The 17058-nt window shown below is 48.9% G+C and overlaps 1 protein-coding gene across 1 annotated transcript in view; it reads left to right on the top strand.

Annotated features, from left to right (window-relative positions):
- The window catches only part of TTLL6 (tubulin tyrosine ligase-like family member 6), a 32928-nt gene that overhangs the window by 13221 nt on the left and 2649 nt on the right, over positions 1-17058 (top strand). Inside the window, 7 exon segments of the mRNA XM_012659878.1 lie at positions 130-273; positions 875-960; positions 6224-6449; positions 8323-8498; positions 10413-10601; positions 11437-11611; positions 12594-12872. Coding sequence (XP_012515332.1) covers positions 130-273; positions 875-960; positions 6224-6449; positions 8323-8498; positions 10413-10601; positions 11437-11611; positions 12594-12872 — 1275 coding nt within the window.

Below are 17058 nucleotides of genomic sequence, written 5' to 3'. Positions count from 1 at the left end.
CCAAACCTGCCCTCTGTCACACTAGGCAATGTTGGAGCTGACCCCATGAAAACAAGGTGGGAGCTAGTGTGATTTTCAAGTGTGAATTTCTTCTCTGATGCTTGTCTGACTTCTGTTCTGTCCTCTCAGCCCTTTATCATTGATGGGTTCAAGTTTGACCTACGGATTTATGTGCTGGTGACATCCTGTGACCCTCTCAGGATTTTTGTGTACAATGAAGGGCTGGCCCGCTTTGCTACGACCTCCTATTCCCCCCCTTGCACAGACAACCTGGTGAGCTAAAGGGATACCCTGCCTCACCCTACCCCCTCAGCGCAGTAAAAAAATCCTAGTTAAATCCACATTCTCAAGACACTGTGGATGTGGCTGTCATTTATTGAGCACTTACTATGTGCTGGGTTGTATGTGTTCTCTCATTTAGCCCTGTCAGGAGTCCTAAAGAAAGGGATTGTTATTCCCATTTTACAGACAAAGAGGTTAAAAGCCAGAGCATTAGGGACTTGTCCAAGGTCACATAGCTAGAAAGAGTTGAGTCGGGAACTTGTGGCCGGGCCTGCCTGACTCCACAATTCAGGAGTGCTCAAGGAGAAAAGCCATGGGTGAGCTACCCTGCCATCCTCCCCACCCCAGGCCCCCAGGACCCCTGAGGTTGTCCTCAGGCAGGGTGCCACCCAATCTCAGGAGAGCTGGAGTTTCTTATGCTCCAGGCTGCAGGACACCCCTTCCTACCTCCTCTATTTGCTAGTTCAAGTAAGCCCTAAGAATTCCCTTTCTTCCCATCCCTTTAGGCCCCAGGGGCCACGGGAGGGCACAGCGAGGAAGTGGGAGGCCCAAGCTTCCGGCCTGACCCCACGGACTGTGTCTCTCTCCCCAGGATGACATCTGCATGCACCTGACTAATTATTCCATTAATAAGCACAGTTCGAATTTCAGTCGAGACGCTCACTCTGGCAGCAAGAGGTAAGGAAGCGGCTTCCCCTTTCTTTCCTTTCCCGCCAGCCTCACAGCTGCTTTCTGGGATTCTACCCAAACCCCGTCCGCCCCCATCAGTGTTTCCATCTTGGGTCACATGGTCTCAGAAAATACTTCCTTGCCTCTCAAACCCAGAATAGACTCCTTCATCTCTGCTGTCTGGGCTGTTAATCATTAAAAGAAGGCCACATCGTAAACCCTAGGAGGCTGGCAGGAGGAGAGATAAACATGAGCCATTTCCCCAGCAGAATGCATACAAACTCCAAAACATACCCTTATTACACTTGGCCCTTAAGACATCTCCAAATCCAAAGATATTCATTGATTGCTAGTCTGCCACGCAAGAAGGACTTGCCAGGCGACTGTTTTTTGGCCTGTGGTTCCCCGGCGTGTTGCTCCATTGAGATTCTCAAACGATGCGTCACTACGCCCTGACATGTGGCTCGCTGGCTTTAAGAGTCCCCAGAAGGGGGGAAAATGAGAGAAATTCCTTAGAGCATCTTCATAAGTGGTTTTTCCATGCATGTTATTGTCTAATCGGGTCTCATTTGGGTTTTAGAAAAAGGGGGACTGGGGAATGTGAACATGCCCAGGCACGGGGAGGAAAGAGAAAGGAACACGGATTTCTGGGGTCTCCTGTGTGTTGGAGCCTGTGCCAGGTGCTGGGTGTGCATCTGTTGTTGTTGAATTTTCCCAACGACACTGTGGCAAAGGCATAATTATCTGTCCTTTGTGGGCGGAGAACTGTGAGTTAGGTTCCATCTCCATTTTACAGATGAGGAAACTGAGTCTCTGAGAGGTTAGGTCAGTTGCCCCCGGTCACATAGCTCTGAATGCTAGAGTAGGTCGAGAAGCCTGGTCTGTCATGCCCCACGGCTCTCCCTCATTCTACTGTACCAGGCTTCAAAGGACTAATCAACAGGCCATCCATTTGGCTTCAGAGCATCAGAGAAGCATGTGACATTTCACACCTTCCTCAGTAGCAAAATTCCAAAAAGCACATAGAGAATCACTCCGTTAAACCTGCTGGAAGGGGACGTGTGAGGCTGGAATGAGGCAATCTCCCCCATTTTCAGTGGATGCCGGCCTCCTGTGCTGCCTGAAGCTCTCCCACCTCCTCCTCTCCCTGCCCAAACTGCGGGCACCAGCTGAGCCGCTGGTCTAGCTGCAGATTGAGCACTGGCACTTGGTGAGGCCTGGTGTCCAGTCCCGGCTCTGATGCTTGCCAGTTGAGCAAGTGTCGACAAGTTACCTCATCTCTCTGAGCCTCCGTGTCTTGGTCTGTGAGATGAGGATATAAGACTCCTCGCCCTGCCCTGCCCGCATCGTAGGGTCCCTGTGAGGCTCAAACGACCTGTGACGGCAGCACGGACAGTGTTTGTGGTTGCTGATATTTTTCCTTAGTCTAAGGACGTGTGATGGAAATATTCTCATTTCCCTCCTCTGATGAGAACCGACACCCCAACAGCAGGCTGTGATGGAGGGGGTGTTACAGGGCGGCAGGACTAAGGTGAGGTTACGGAGACTTGGACTATTGTTCTGCTGCCCTCGACGCCCCCTTCCTCTTCCCTCTCCTCCCCTCCTCCTCCACCCTCTGTTGGAGCGGCCATATCTGCCCCCATGGCCTCCGCCTGCCCTCTCTTGGCTCAGCCTCTCTGCCCCGGGCTCCAGGCCCATCTCTCCTCAGCTCCACCTGGACGTCACCCTGTTGCTTCCAGCTCAGCATTTCCCGACCTGGATGCGCGCTTTCTCCTGCTTCAAACCGGTCTCCCTGCCCAGCTTTCCATCTCTACCTTCTCAGCTCTAGTGTTGGGGAGCTTGGACATTTCCTTTTCCAGAGACTCATTCAGTCCTGAAGATTCCTCCTTCACGTGTCTCTGCACCCCTTTCTTTGCGCCAGGCCCGGGCCCCTCTTCAGGCTCAGCCCCGATGGCCGCAGGGGCCTCCTCGCTCTTCTCGCCAGCTCTGGGCACTTGTGCATAACTCTCCACACCTCCGTTTTCTCATCTCGAACATGACGTATTAAGTAGGAATGCTGGCTGGTCTGCCTCACAGACGTGCTGGAAGGATCTAGTGAGGGGATGTGTATGAGTGGGCCTCAAAAACAACAACCTCACACAAGGGGGTGCTGTCGGTGTTGTGCATTCTGTGCACTCACTACTTGTACTCTCAGGTGCCTAAAGCATCAAGTTCAAACTCCTCTGCTCAGGCTACTGTAATTTCCACTCTTATTACTACTGCACTAATAGCCAACATCTTATTTGTTGAGCGCTAGCTACATGCCATGCATTGCTCTAGGCAATTTACACACTTTAAACCGCTGAATCTTTGTGACAAGGCTATGAAGTAGGCATTTTCATCACCCCTATTTTGCATATTAGGAAACTGGGGTGTGAAAAGGTTGAGTAACTTGCCCAAGGTCTCACAGCTAGGAGGTGATAGAGCTGGAATTGAAACTCAGACGGTCTGGCTCCTGAGTTTGTGCTCTTACCTGCTAACCTGTACTGCCCATGCTATTCACGCCAAGTTCTGCCAGGACACCTTCTTTTGCTCAGGCCTTGCTTATTCCCAGCTCTCTGCCTTTGCTCAGTTCCAACCAAAAGCATGGGAGAGGCTGGGTATGGTGGCTCACACCTGTAATCCTAGCACTCCAGGAGGCCGAGGAGGGAGGATCACTGGAGGTCAGGAGTTTGAGACCAGCCTGAGCAAGAGCAAGACCCTGTCTCTACTAAAAAAGAAAAAAAAATTAGCTGGGCAACTAAACATAGAAAAACTTAGCTGGGTGTGGTGGCACGAGCTTGTAGTCCCAGCTACTCGGGAGGCTGAGGCAGGAGGATCGCTTGAGCCCAGGAGTTTGAGGTTGCTGTGAGCTAGGGTGATGCCATGGCACTCTAGCCTGCGCAACAGAGCTAGACTCTGTCTGAAAAAAAAATAAAAAAAAGCACTGGAGAATATCTTTAAAGGCCCCTCTTCTGTTTCACTAAGCTTCCATGTTGCCTTCTCTGATCTGGTTCTAACGTCTGGTGTAACTGGATAACCACCGCAGTGTGGGCAAAACCCATCTTCTCTTTGAGCCTCTGTCTCCTCACCTACCAGATGAGAGGACTGGATTCCGCCTCGAAGGACAAGCCTGTGGAACCTGAGTCTAACCACGCACAGTGACTTTCCCTCTCTGAACTTGCACCACCATCAGCCACAGCCTGTGGTGCCCTGGCCTTTGGGGTGCTTCCCATATTGCCAGGCAGAGTTCTTCATTCCTTCTCCCTATGCTTTTCCTTTCTCCCTCCCCATCTTTTGAGACAATCTGCTTCTCATCCTGACTGTCTCACCTGCCCCAAAGTTGGCAGTGGAGGCCAACTGCCCTCCCAGTCAGTCCCCCACTGGGGTGCACACTCAATAGGAGTAGCGCTCCGGTCATGGTGAAAGGGAAGAGAGAAAAGTCCTGCCCGCAGGACTCTGGGGCAGACACCAGGCCACCTTCACGTCTTAGTGTTCCCAGCGCATGGCGGATGTCGAATTGAATTGACTAACCACTGGGCATTATGAAATTGTGTAATAACGTATAAATATATTCATTGTGATGGGCTCTGAGTCATCAGGAAAAGGTTACGTTTTGTTTTATCATGTCTGTTATAAGAAGTCAGGGAAGTATATAATCTATTTAAGGAAAATTTATTTCCCAATAAGGAAAATTAAATACATTTTTTTTTACTTGAAAGGATTGGCTTCAAACGATCTAGAAAATCCATTTATGTACAACACTCCATTTCCTGACAATGGTAGGTAGAGGAGGTGGCCTCTATATTGAGTGGCCTTTGCTTATCTTTTTTTTTTTTTTGAGACAGAGTCTGGCTCTGTTGCCCGGGCTAGCGTGCCGTGGCGTAGGCCTAGCTCACAGCAACCTCAATCTCCTGGGCTCAAGCAATCCTCCTGCCTCAGCCTCCCGAGTAGCTGGGACTACAGGCATGTGCCACCATGCCCGGGTAATTTTTTATACATATATTTTTAGCTGTCCAGCTAATTTCTTTCGTTTTTTAGAGAGACGGGGATCTCGCTCTTGCTCAGGTTGGTCTCGAACTCCTGAGCTCAAACGATCCACCCACCTCGGCCTCCCAGAGTGCTAGGATTACCGGTGTGAGCTACCTCACCCGGCTGCTTATCTGTCTTCATATAAATGCATCCTTAGTTGTTTCATATGTGTGTTGACTCCCCAAATGGTCCTTAGGCTTCTCACGAGAGAGGTGGCAGTTCCTAGGTGTCCCCTCCTTGCGTGAAACTTTGCATGCACAGCAGGCCCTGAGCAAAGCTGCATTGACTGGCCCACCCTGCCTCCTCCTCTTTGACCCCTTTGGCTGGATGAGCCATGTCTCTTGTCTTCTTCATCCTCCCCTCTGCTCCTCACTCTCCTGCGTCTCCTCCTTCCATATTTCCACTTCCGCATCAGCTCTCTGCGCACATGCGTGTGCGTGGGGGGAGACAAGTGTCCGTCTCCATCACTGCCTCTGGGACTGTCAGATTATCCTGTCTCTGTACTGCCCAGCTCAGAGCTGACTGGAGCATCCACTCAGATATTCTTCATGAACCCCTCCGCGTGGGGCAGATGTCCTCTGATTTCCTCACTTTTCTTTTGCCTGCAAACTGAGGGATTTCCTGGAATATGGGACTTTCAGTTCTAAAAATGGGATAGTCCAGTGTTCTTGGAACAGCTGGTAACCCTATCTGTGGAAATGCCTTGGGGCTGCCTTTTCCCCATAAGTAGCCCTAAAACAAGATTTATGTGTCTTTGGTATCCCCAGAATCCCCTCAGATGGCTGAGGTGGGACCTGGGTGTCAGTATTCTCTAAAGGCTCTCCAGGTGCTTCTAATATACACTAAAGGCTGAGAAACGATTGCCCCCAAAGCAAAACCCTGATATAGGTGGTTGGTTGGTCTGTTTCATCTGTTAAGCTTCCGCCTGTGGTACCCAAGCCCTTCCCTGCCCACAGGTGTTTTCTGGGTCATAGTGAAAGTGTGTGGGCCACGTCTTATGTGACTTTATATCTGCGCCCACCCCAGGGCTCTGGAGGCTTGGGAAGGATGGCCCTGTGACTCCTGCAGGCCTCCTTTCCTGCCGACACAGCCCTGGTGTCACCTGGTCCGTGGGCAGCCTCCCCACTGGCTCTGGAGCCTCATCTTCTCCAGCAGATTCTGGTTCCAGCCTCGGATGACCAGAGGCCACTGTCCTGCCTCATGGCCTGCGGTTCCCTTCCAGAAAGCTGTCCACGTTCAATATGTACATGGAGAAGCACAGCTACGACGTGGAGCGGATATGGAGGGACATCGAGGACGTCATCGTCAAGACGATCATCTCGGCTCAGCCCATCATCAAACACAACTACCACACCTGCTTCCCCAACCACACTTTCAACAGCGCCTGCTTCGAAATCCTGGGCTTTGACATCTTGCTGGACCGCAAGCTCAAACCCTGGCTGCTGGAGGTAGGGGGTTTGGGTGAGGGGGGAAACTGACTCCGTGATTGGGGTCAGCCAGCTCCAGGGACTCCGCCCTCCAGGCTCACCTGGATTGTTTTTTTTTTTTTTTTTTTTCAGCATATTATGGGGGTATAGATGTTTAGGTTACGTGTGTTGCCTTTGGTTCCCCCCCCCAAGTCCGTGTCCCAAACATGTCCATCCTTCGGGTAGTGCACATTGCACTCCTTGTGTGTACAAATACCCGTCCCCTCCACTGTTTTAATCAACTTCCGGAGCCACTTCCTCCACTGGTGCCTGCCGCCTGGGGCTCCTCTCTCAGTTGAGAAGTGGCCACCAGAGGGGGGTAGACGGCTGGGAATTAGAGAATTCCTTGCGCCTTCGTGAGGTCCACCCAGACTTGGAAACGCTGATCTCACGCACAGTGTTTCTAAAGACAGCTCTACCTTTTGTGACAGAGTTGTCTCCCAAAAGGGGGTGTTCTTTGTCAGAGCTGGGTCAGTGTTCAGTGTCAGACAGGAGCCATGCCCGGCTCTCAGGGGCCTGGACTGCTCAGTTCTGAGCCCCAGCAGAGATGGGTGGGAGAGCCACTCAGTGAGTTTCCTGCCTCCCCAGACCCGTGGGGTGGTGGGAGGAGGAAGAGAAGCTTTCTGGGTGGCTGCCTCTCTTTCTGATCAGACTTGTCCTCTCAGGAGCCCTCAAGTGGCCATTCAGTGAGCAAAGGGTGCGAGGTGAAGTCAGGGATGCTAGTGCCAGGTGCCAACAACACAGAGAACACAGAGTGGAGAACCCAGAATTACAGATCAGACTCCTGGGCTCCGCCCAGCCCTTGTTCCCAGGTGTGGTGGGAAGCGGGTAAGTCTGGAGCTCTCACCCAAAGAGCAGAATAAGCTACTAGGAGCCAGCCTCCAGAAACTGCTAGAGAGGCCGGGTGTGGTAGCTCACGCCTATAACCCCAACACTTTGGGAGGCCGAGGCAGGAGGATCGCTTGAGGCCAGGAGTTCAAGACCAGCTGAGCAGTATAGTGAGACCCTGTCCCTACAAAAAATAGAAAAATTTAAAAATTAGCCAGGTGTGGTGGCACACGCCTGTAGTCCCAGCTACTCAGGAGGCTGAGACAGGAGGATCGCTTAAGCCCAGGAGTTTGAGGTTGCAGTGAGCTATGATGAGGCCACTGTATTCTAGCCCAGACAATGGAGTGAGACATTGTCTCAAAAAAAAAAAATAAATACAAATAAAAAAATTAAAAGAAAAGAAAAGAAAAGAAAAGAAAAGAATTGCTAGAAATTTACAAATGTCATCTAGTGCCTCTGAACAATATAGACCTTTCCGTGGGCAGGAGTGAGTCCTCGCCCTCCTCCCACCTGTCTCCCCTCCACCCCAGGTGGCTCCTGTGTTCCTGCAGCAGTGTTAATTCTCTTGGGAGATCAGGTGCAATTGCACCCCCGGGGCCCCAGGGGCCTGGTTCTCTGACTTCCCTGCTCCCAATGAGACTGGCCTGTCCTGGTCCAAATTATGACTGGAATGCACCATCCTTTCTACTCCATGCCTCCCAGCCTGCCCCTCCAGACTGCCCTTTCCATCCCGCCCCATGGAATACTCAGTGCACATGAGAGAACACATGCACTCCAGATGGAGCAGAACACGCACACCAAAGAGAGGGCAACCCCCGATGCTTCCAGAGAAGAAAGGGCTGAGATAAAAGCTAGTTTAACTAGAGGGAATTCCACTTCCTCCAGTCCAGACGCTCTCCTCTCCCTTTCACTCATCTTGGTAACCAGGGCCCTGAGGTGGGCTTTGGTAGCAACCAGGAGGTGGCATCTTGGCCTCATTCTCTTGGCTTTCACTCTGGACAGCCCTGTCCCCATCTTGCTTTCCCAGGTCAACCACTCTCCAAGCTTCTCCACCGACTCCTGGTTGGATAAAGAGGTGAAGGACAACCTGCTGTATGACACCTTTGTTCTGATCAACCTGAGAAGCTGTAACAAAAAGAAAGTCTTGGAGAAGGAGAGACAACGAGGGCGGTTCCTGCAGCAGTGTCGTTCTCGGGAGATCAGGTACAGTAGCATCCCGGGGGCCTGGTTCTCTGACTTCCCTACTTAGTCCCAACAAAACTCGTCTGTCCTGTCCACATTCTAACTCGACAACCAACTAGTTTTGTGGTCTTTCTGTCACTTCTCTGAGCCTCAGTGATCTTTCTGTGAAATGGAGCTAATGATACAGAGTGTTGTTAGGGGAATTAAATGAGATAATGCATAGAAAAATTTTAGCGTGGTGTCTGGCGTGATAATTTACATTAGAGGCTATTAAGAAGTTTGCCTGGAGTTGGGGGGATCATTTCTAACAAATGATAATTCTGTTTGGAAAATGGATTTATTCTTGCAGAATGTAGCAGTTCGAACAGGTTTACTATGAATATTCCTTCATTCCCAGAAACAGGAGGTTAAGTTGCAGATATATGATTATATATAATGGATAGAAAGTGATTAGTATCATCTGAAGATTTAGGAATTACCAGGGCCAGGTGCAGTGGCTCATGCCTGTAATCCCAGCACTTTGGGAAGCTGAAGTGGGAGGATCACTTGAGCCCAGGAGTTCAAGACCAGTCTGGGCAACACAGAGAGACCCCATCTCTAAAAAGTACTAGCCAGGCACGGTGATGTGCACCTGTCTTCCCAGCTACTCGGGAGGCTGAGGCGGGAGGATTGCTTGAGCCCAGGAGTTTGAGGCTTCAATGAGCTATAATCACACCACTGCACTCCAGCCTGGGCGCCAGAGCAAGACCCTGTCTCCAAAAAACAACAAAAAAGGAATTATTGATCTATAAAAATAAAGGCATTCCTTTATTTTTACTGAAGAGAAAGGTTTGCTGGCTCCCCCGTGCTCCGGTGCTGGCAGGAGCTAACGTCCCCCTGCTTCCTGCTCAGCATCATTTACCTGTAATTAGAGCCTTCGTTCTTCAGGGTGATCCTGGTGTCAGAGACGCTGAGCCTGGTCGAGGAGATGCCTTTGTTGCTTTTTACAATCCCACTACAGCCCCCCACCTTCCTCCAGGCACCCTCTCCAGAGCAGAGCCAGCCTCACCCTTCAGGACCGAGTTTCTGGAACTGAGGCCACACGTAGTGTTTATGTTTGGATGACACCGTGTTTCTCAGGCACTGTTACCTGCGCTGTCTTCCCTGTAAGGAGTGGGGAGGTAGGGAGGATGGGGTGTTGTGTGGTCCCGTGCTTGAAGGCAAGAGACCAAGACTCCAGAAAGGGAACTGACTTTCACAAGGTCACCTCGCTGGTAAGTGACACCTCTGGATCCAGAGCTCAGGGGTTTTGTAGTCTGGGGTTCCAGGATCCCTTCCACTGTGCCATGTCATCTCTAAGCTCCTTGGGCAGGAGGCAGCATCGTATTAAGGAGCAGCCATCAGGGTAAGGGCCTCCTCCGAAGCAGTCTGCTCATTACTGGGCCCCGGATGTCTCAGTGGCTTTTGATTTCCCTGCTGTAAAAGGAGGCCAATCATTCCTCCCAGCCTGACCTCCACCTCCCTGGGGGCCTGTGAGGAAGAATGAGATCATGACAGCTCATAAAGGCTCACCAAGCTCATCCAAGAAGCCCTCAAATTTAGCAAAACACAAGCTGCCATTCTTCAGAGAGGGGGATCAGGGCATTGGATGGGAAGGTGGCGACAGTCTGCCTGGGCAGCACTGAGCTGAGGGAGAAACAGGTTTTATTTGTAATAGGAGAGACTTTGGTGAGCTGTCAGGAAGACTCTCCTAATCAGCTCTTAGTGCATTTTGACATTGGCTGCCCTGGGAGGGCTAGAGGGAAACATTCATGCGTTTGTTTAGCAAATACTGATTGACCGCTATCATGTGCAAGGCCTCCATCTGGCCCTAGATGACATCCAGCTTGGACATGTCCCTTCCAGGCTTTGTCCCAAGAGAACTGAACTGCGGCCCTGTGTTCTGCTTTCCAACAGGACTGAAGAAGCCAAGGGTTTCCAGGCCTCGTGGTTGCAGAAAACTGAGAAGTACGAGAAGGAAAACTGTGGAGGGTTCCGGCTGATTTATCCCAGTCTGAACTCGGAGAAGTATGAGAAGTTTTTCCAGGACAATAGCTCCCGCTTCCAGAATACTATTGCGTCCAGGGCTCGGGAGGTGTATGCCCGGTAGGAAGACTCCTGGGCGACGTGGGGGGTGTCCTGGGGCTTGCGCCTGACCAGCTGGCTGACTGGCCTGGGGTGGTGGGGAGAGTCTCAGAGCCATGGTCCCCAACCTTGAAGCTGCCAAGGGAACATTTACTCTGGTCTCACAAGGACCAGGAATTGGAAAATTCCCTAGTGCAGGGTGTAGAAGAGTGGCTGTTTCTAGAAACTCTCTCCTGAGACAGACACCCCCACCCCACTCCAGGGTGTCCACCCCCTCAGAGCTGCATCATGGACTCATTCCATGGAGTCCAGCTGCTACTCCCCACCTCATTTTATGGAAGGGGAGGGCAGAGCAGGGAGGGGATCACATAGAAAGATGATGGCAAAAGAGCGACCAGAACTACCCTGCCTCCTGAGTCTTGACACCAAATTATTTCCACCATATTATGTCACCATTATCCACTCTCAGGACCCATTGGCCAGAGAGGCCCAGCATATGAAGTGGCCCAACATGGGAGCCCCTGGCTTTAGCCTCCTGTGCAGACCCTCTTCCCAGCGCCTGCCATGGTGGGGAACCAGCCTGCTGGGAGGTGGGAGAGGATGGGGTGTGGTGGAGTGGGGGTGGCCCCTTCCTGTGCATCTTTCCTTGGATGCTGTTCCCCGGACTGGGGACAGTCTTGTTGGAGGGATGACTCTTCCCTCCACACCCTGCTCTTTGACCTTTGATCACTTGTGCAGACTGGACGTGCTGGGGGAGGGACCGTGGTGCACTCTGCCACCTTGCCCAGGCTGGCCCATCCCTCAGGGAGAAGCCTGTCCCTGACCTGGTGACACTCACTTGTTCCTCAATGGGCAGGCAACTGATCCAGAAGCTGAGACTAAAAGAGGAGAAAAAACCCTTCCAGACCAAAGAGAGGAAGGTAGAGATGCTGGGGGAACTGGCAGGCGAGCAGGCCAGAGGCAACGGTGCAAGGACCTGGCGACAGAAACAACAGAAACGAGAGGGTGCTACCCACGCCACCCCCAAACAAGTAAACCCGGACGGGAGGGGAGCACGCATGCCCAGCACCCTTCCCCAGCTGGGGCCCATCCACGGTGGAGTGCTGAGGAGACCACCGCTCAGAGCCCAGACACACTGAAGGGCTGCCCGGAGGGGTGGGGAGCAGGAGGGGAACCCCGAAGGCACATGGGCCGCTGTCTTTAAAGGATCCCTCCATCCAGGCAACAGGGAACTCTCGCTGCTCTGTCCTTCTTGCCTCCTCCAAAAGGAATAAAAGCAGCCAGGCAGGCCACTCTGGGAGGCTGGGCACAGGCCCCATTAAGGGAGTGGGCTCCAGGACTGCGTGCACCATGGTCCTGGACTCCTGTTTGGGTCGGAACGCTCCCCTCCAGCTGGCCAGGGATGCAGCCGAGAGAGCAGGCAACTGGGAAGAGCTTCCCGGGTGGTGGGACTCTGAGAACATCACACATGGGATGGCGACCACGGCGGGTCTTTCCAGCCTGATCTCTGTGCAAAATGCGGGACAGCCCCAGGCTGTGGGCCAGCTGTCCGGTCGGCCTATGATCTAAGTCTTTGACTTCCCCTGTTCTGCCCAGTGCTCTCGTCTAGCTCGGTGGAAAGAGTCAGTTAACTTTTCAGTCCATCTCCTTTATCTCAAAGGCTCACCTGAAAGGACAGGATTAGAGCAGGGTTTTTTTGTTGTTTTTCTTTTTAACTTTCTTAGGGTCCTAGACCCTTTGAGAATCTGATAAAGGCTGTGGAATCTCTTGCCATAAAGCACACAATGCACAATTTTAAGACTGCAGTTTCAAGTGGCTCAAAGATCCCCTGAAGCCATCCAAGAGTCCTCTAAGGGTCCCAGAACCCCTAGTTAAAAGGCCCAGCTTAGAGAGACTTTGATATCAACTGCTTTCCTTCTCCTCTTCTCCTTTGCACCAACCTCTGGGTGCAGATGAACCTGGACGTGGACAGAGCTGGGTTCCCACGGGCTGTGTGTTTGCTCTCCTTCCCAGTACTCCCAGCCATTGACATCAATGTCCTGCACACCCAACTTGCTCTTGGGTGTCAGAAACGAAAAGAAAAATGAAACAGACCGCAGCCTCGACCAGGAGGCCCCTAAGAAGGAGGCTGGTCCTCTTCCCCCAAAGCCTACGTCTGCAAGGCAGTACAGCTCTGCACCCGACCTCGGGAATTCAAGACTCAGGTGCTCCAGGCTGGAGCTCAGTAAACCCAACCCCAAAATCAAGGAGACCAAGTCTGCCACCGCAGTGAACATATGCACTGGCACCGTGGTAAGCAGAGGGCCGAGCTCTGGGAGGGTGGGATGGAGGGGTGGGAGTCTTGCTTTCTGATCCCTTCTATACCCCTGACGTGCTGGCCCCTTGAATAAGCCAGTGAGCCTTCCAGGGCCTCCGTTTCTCAACTTGCGAAGCCCATGTGTGGAGTGGCATGCCTGCCGGGAGGATAGGCCTGGGATGGCTTTTAGAAAGGCTCTCTAATTCCCGCCCTCTTCTAAGGCAGGTTGCCACCTTAGAAGTGGTGGTTTCCTAGGGCAGCTGTGGCGAATCTGGTGGCACACAACGACACGATTTATTCTCTCACAGCTCTAGAGCCTAGAAGTTTGACATCAAGGTGTCCGGGGCCGTGCTCCATCTGCAGGCTCGGGACGATTCTTCATTGTTCCTGATAGATTCTGGTGGTTGCTGGCAATCCTTGGCATTGCTTGGTTTGTGGCAGCATAATTCCAACCTCTGCCTCTGCTGTCACATGGGCTTCTTGCCTGTGTTTCTCCTCTGGGTATCTTCACGTGACCTTCTTTTAAGGACTCCAGTCATTGGATTTAGGGACCACTCTAATCTGGTATGACCTCATCTTAACTTGACTAATTATACCTGCAAAGACTCCCTTTCCAAATAAGGTCACATTCTGAGAGGTGCCGGTGGACATGAATTTTGGACTCAATACATCACTTAAACAGCGTTTTTCAAACTCCATTGATGTATAGACAACTTTTGAAGGAAAGAAAACTCTCTCAGATCCCCATTATAGACCTAAACTATTTTTATAAATATATATAAGCATAGAATCAGATATAAAATACTGATACTTAGTGCTCTTATTTAACTACAGAACAAAACAGACAGCACCAATAAAATTCAAATAAAAATATTAATTTAAGGTGACAGTTGATTTTCTATTTTTGTAAAAACAGAGTTGCCACGTGAGTGTGGTACTGACTGCTCTAGCACAGGTCCCTTTGTGTTCTTCACCCTGAGGCTCACTGAGGGCCATGTGATGACCCCACTGTAACTTCTGGGAAATCTTCAGCATTGCTGAGCCTTTGCTGGGTCCGAGTGCAGTAGAGAGTAGTGCAATGTGTTTCAAAAATTTTAACCATAGCCCACAGTAAGATATCCATTTTATTTTACAGTCCACCATATATACAACTGGAAAAAAGTTTCTGAAACAATGCTTAGCCATACTACATTCAATGACTCATTAATATTTTCTATTCCGTACATTCTGTCCTATTCTATTCTTTAAAAATTACCAGTTACAACCCACTAGATTGATTTCATGACTTACTAATAGGTTTGTGACCCATAGTTTGAAAAGTACCTTTCACAGAGTATGCTTTGGAGCTTCCTGACATTGGATTTGTCAATGCTTTCTTGGGGATGACACCAAAAACACAGGCAAGAAAAGCAAAAATAGATAAATGGGACTGCATCACACTTAAAATGTCCATTCAGCAAAAGCAACAATCAACAGGGTGAAAAGGCAACCTATGCAATGGGAGAAAGCATTAGCGAACCGTATATCTGATAAGGAGTTTGTCTTAGTCTGTTCAGGCTGCTATAACAAAATACTTCAGACTGGGTAGCCTATAAACAACTGAACTTTAGTTCTCACAGTTCTAGAAGCTGGAAAGTATAAGATCAAGGCGCTGGCAGATTCGGTGTCTGACAAGGGCTCCTCCTCATAGATGGCAGCTTCTCACTGTTGTCTTTACGTGGTGGAAGGAGCTAGCTAGCTCTCTTAGGCTGTTTTAAGGGCACTAATCCCCTTCATGAGGGCTCTGCCTTCATCACCTATTCATCTCCCAAAGGCCCCAACTCTTACTACCATCGCCTTAGGGGTTAGGACTTCAACATAAGAATTTTGGGGGCTAATAAACATTCAGACCTGCCTCCAAAAAAAAATTTGCATTGGAATGCTCAAATCTTAACCGTACAATTTTAACCCACGTGTCCACCATAATATAGAACATTCCGATATCTCCAAAAAGTTCCCTCCTTCCCTTCCCAGGCAGTCTACCCCCCATGCCTCCCCAAGGCATTCACGATGCTGATTCCAACTTCTCTTTTTTTTCACCTTAAATTAATTTTGCCCACTCTAGAATTTTATGTAAATGGAGTAATACAGTTATATATGTGTTTTGACTCTAGCTTCTTTAGCTCAGTATTATATCTCTGAGATTCATCCATATTGTGTGCAACAGTAGTTTGTTCTTTTTTATTGCTGAGTAATATTCCATTGTACAATTATACTGCAGTTTGTTTATCCATTCTCCTATTGATAGACTTTTGGGTTGTTCTCAGTTTTTTCTTTGGAGTTTTTTGTTTTGTTTTTTGCTGTTGTCACTAAAGATCCTATGAACATCCCTGTACATATCTTTTTGTGGGCACATGTCTTCATTTCTCTTAGATAACTACCAAGGAGAAGGATTGCTGGTTTGAAGGGTAAATCTATGTGTAACTTTATAAGAAACTCCAAAATCTTTATCCAAAGTGATTATAGCATTGTACATTTCAACTAGCAATGTGTGAGAGTTCCAGTTCTTCCAGATCTTTGTCAACATTTGGTGTTATCTGTCTTTTAAATTTTAGCCACTCTAATGGCTATATTGTGATATTTCATTGTAGTTTTAATTTGTATTTCCCTGATGCCTACTGGTCATTCATGTGTATCTTTCTTTGTAGAGAGTCTGTTCAAGTTTTTGCTTCCTCTCTTTTTTAATAGGATTGTTTGCCTTTTTATTATTGAGTTGTAGGAATTCTTTATATATTCTGGAAACTTGCCTACACTTTTTCTTAATAGTGTCTTTTGATTAGTGAAAAATTTTAATTTGAATGAAGTTTATCAAATTTTCATTTATGATTATTGCTTTCTAGGTCTTATCTAAGAAATTTTCATGTACCTCAGGTCAGAAAGATATTTTCCTATATTTTTTCTGAAAGCTTTATAGCCTTTGCTTTGTGTTCAGTTTCATGATCCATTTCAAACTAATTTTTGAGTATGCTAGGTGGTGGGATCCAAGGTTTGTTTTCCCCATATGTATATCCAGTTGTTTCAACACAATTGTAAACATTTTCCTTACTCATTGAATTGCTTTGATAACTTGGTTGAAAATTGATTGACCATATAAATATGGATCTATTTCTGTACTCTATTCTACTTCTTTGATATTTTTGGTCTATTTTTATGCAAATACCACATTGTTTTGATTACTGTCCTTATATTGCAAATCTTGAAATCAGATAGTACAAGTCCTACAATTTTGTTCTTTTTGAGGACCACTTTGGTTCTATGTATTTCCATTTAAATTTTAGAATTCAGGAGGAGGCAGCACACTTAAGCACATGATATTCCAACAGCTGAATACAATAAAAAATGGCGGGAAGAGGTGGGAATCGTACAGGGAGCAAGAGAAAAAAAATCACGTTACATACAAAAAGGATAAAAATACAACAGATTTCTCATCAGAACGTATGCAAGCCAAAAGACAATGGGATGAAATCTTTATGTTTCTGGATGGAAAAAGCCTGCCAACCTAGAATTCTATACCCACCAAAATATCTTTCAAAAATAAGGAGAAACAAAGACCTTTCAGACAAACAAACACTGAGAAAGTGTATTGCCACCATAGTTCCACTGCAGGAAATAGTACAGGCAGTTCCTTGGTCATATGGAATATAATATCTATTTACATTTGAAACTTGGATGTTCATAAAGAAATGAAGTTCTATAGAACTATCTAATAGTTAGATTGAAGGTATATATAAGAAAAAATTTTAGAATTGTCAATTTTTTTTTTTTTTTTTGAGACAGAGTCTCAGTCTGTTGTCCTGGCTAGAATGAGTGCCGTGGCATCAGCCTAGCTCACGGCAACCTCAAACTCCTGGGCTCAAGTGATCCTCCTACCTCAGCCTCCCGAGCAGCTAGGACTACAGGCATGCGCCACCATGCCCGGCTAATTTTTTCTATATATATATTTTTAGCTGTCCAGATAATTTCTTTCAATTTTTTTTGTCAGTAGAGACGGGGTCTTGCTCTTGCTCAGGCTGATCTCAAACTCCTGAGCTCAAGCAATCCTCCCGCCTTGGCCTCCCAGAGTGCTAGGATTACAGGCGTGAGCCACCGCGCCCGGCCTTATCTTTTGACATCTTATCTTTTGACATCTCTTGCTTCCCATGT

Source organism: Propithecus coquereli, unplaced genomic scaffold (genome assembly GCF_000956105.1).
Source record: "Propithecus coquereli isolate 6110/MARCELLA unplaced genomic scaffold, Pcoq_1.0 Scaffold119, whole genome shotgun sequence".
NCBI lineage: Eukaryota > Metazoa > Chordata > Mammalia > Primates > Indriidae > Propithecus > Propithecus coquereli.
The sequence above is the reverse complement of the archived record's forward strand: the minus strand, read 5'-3'. Positions and strand labels throughout refer to the sequence as shown.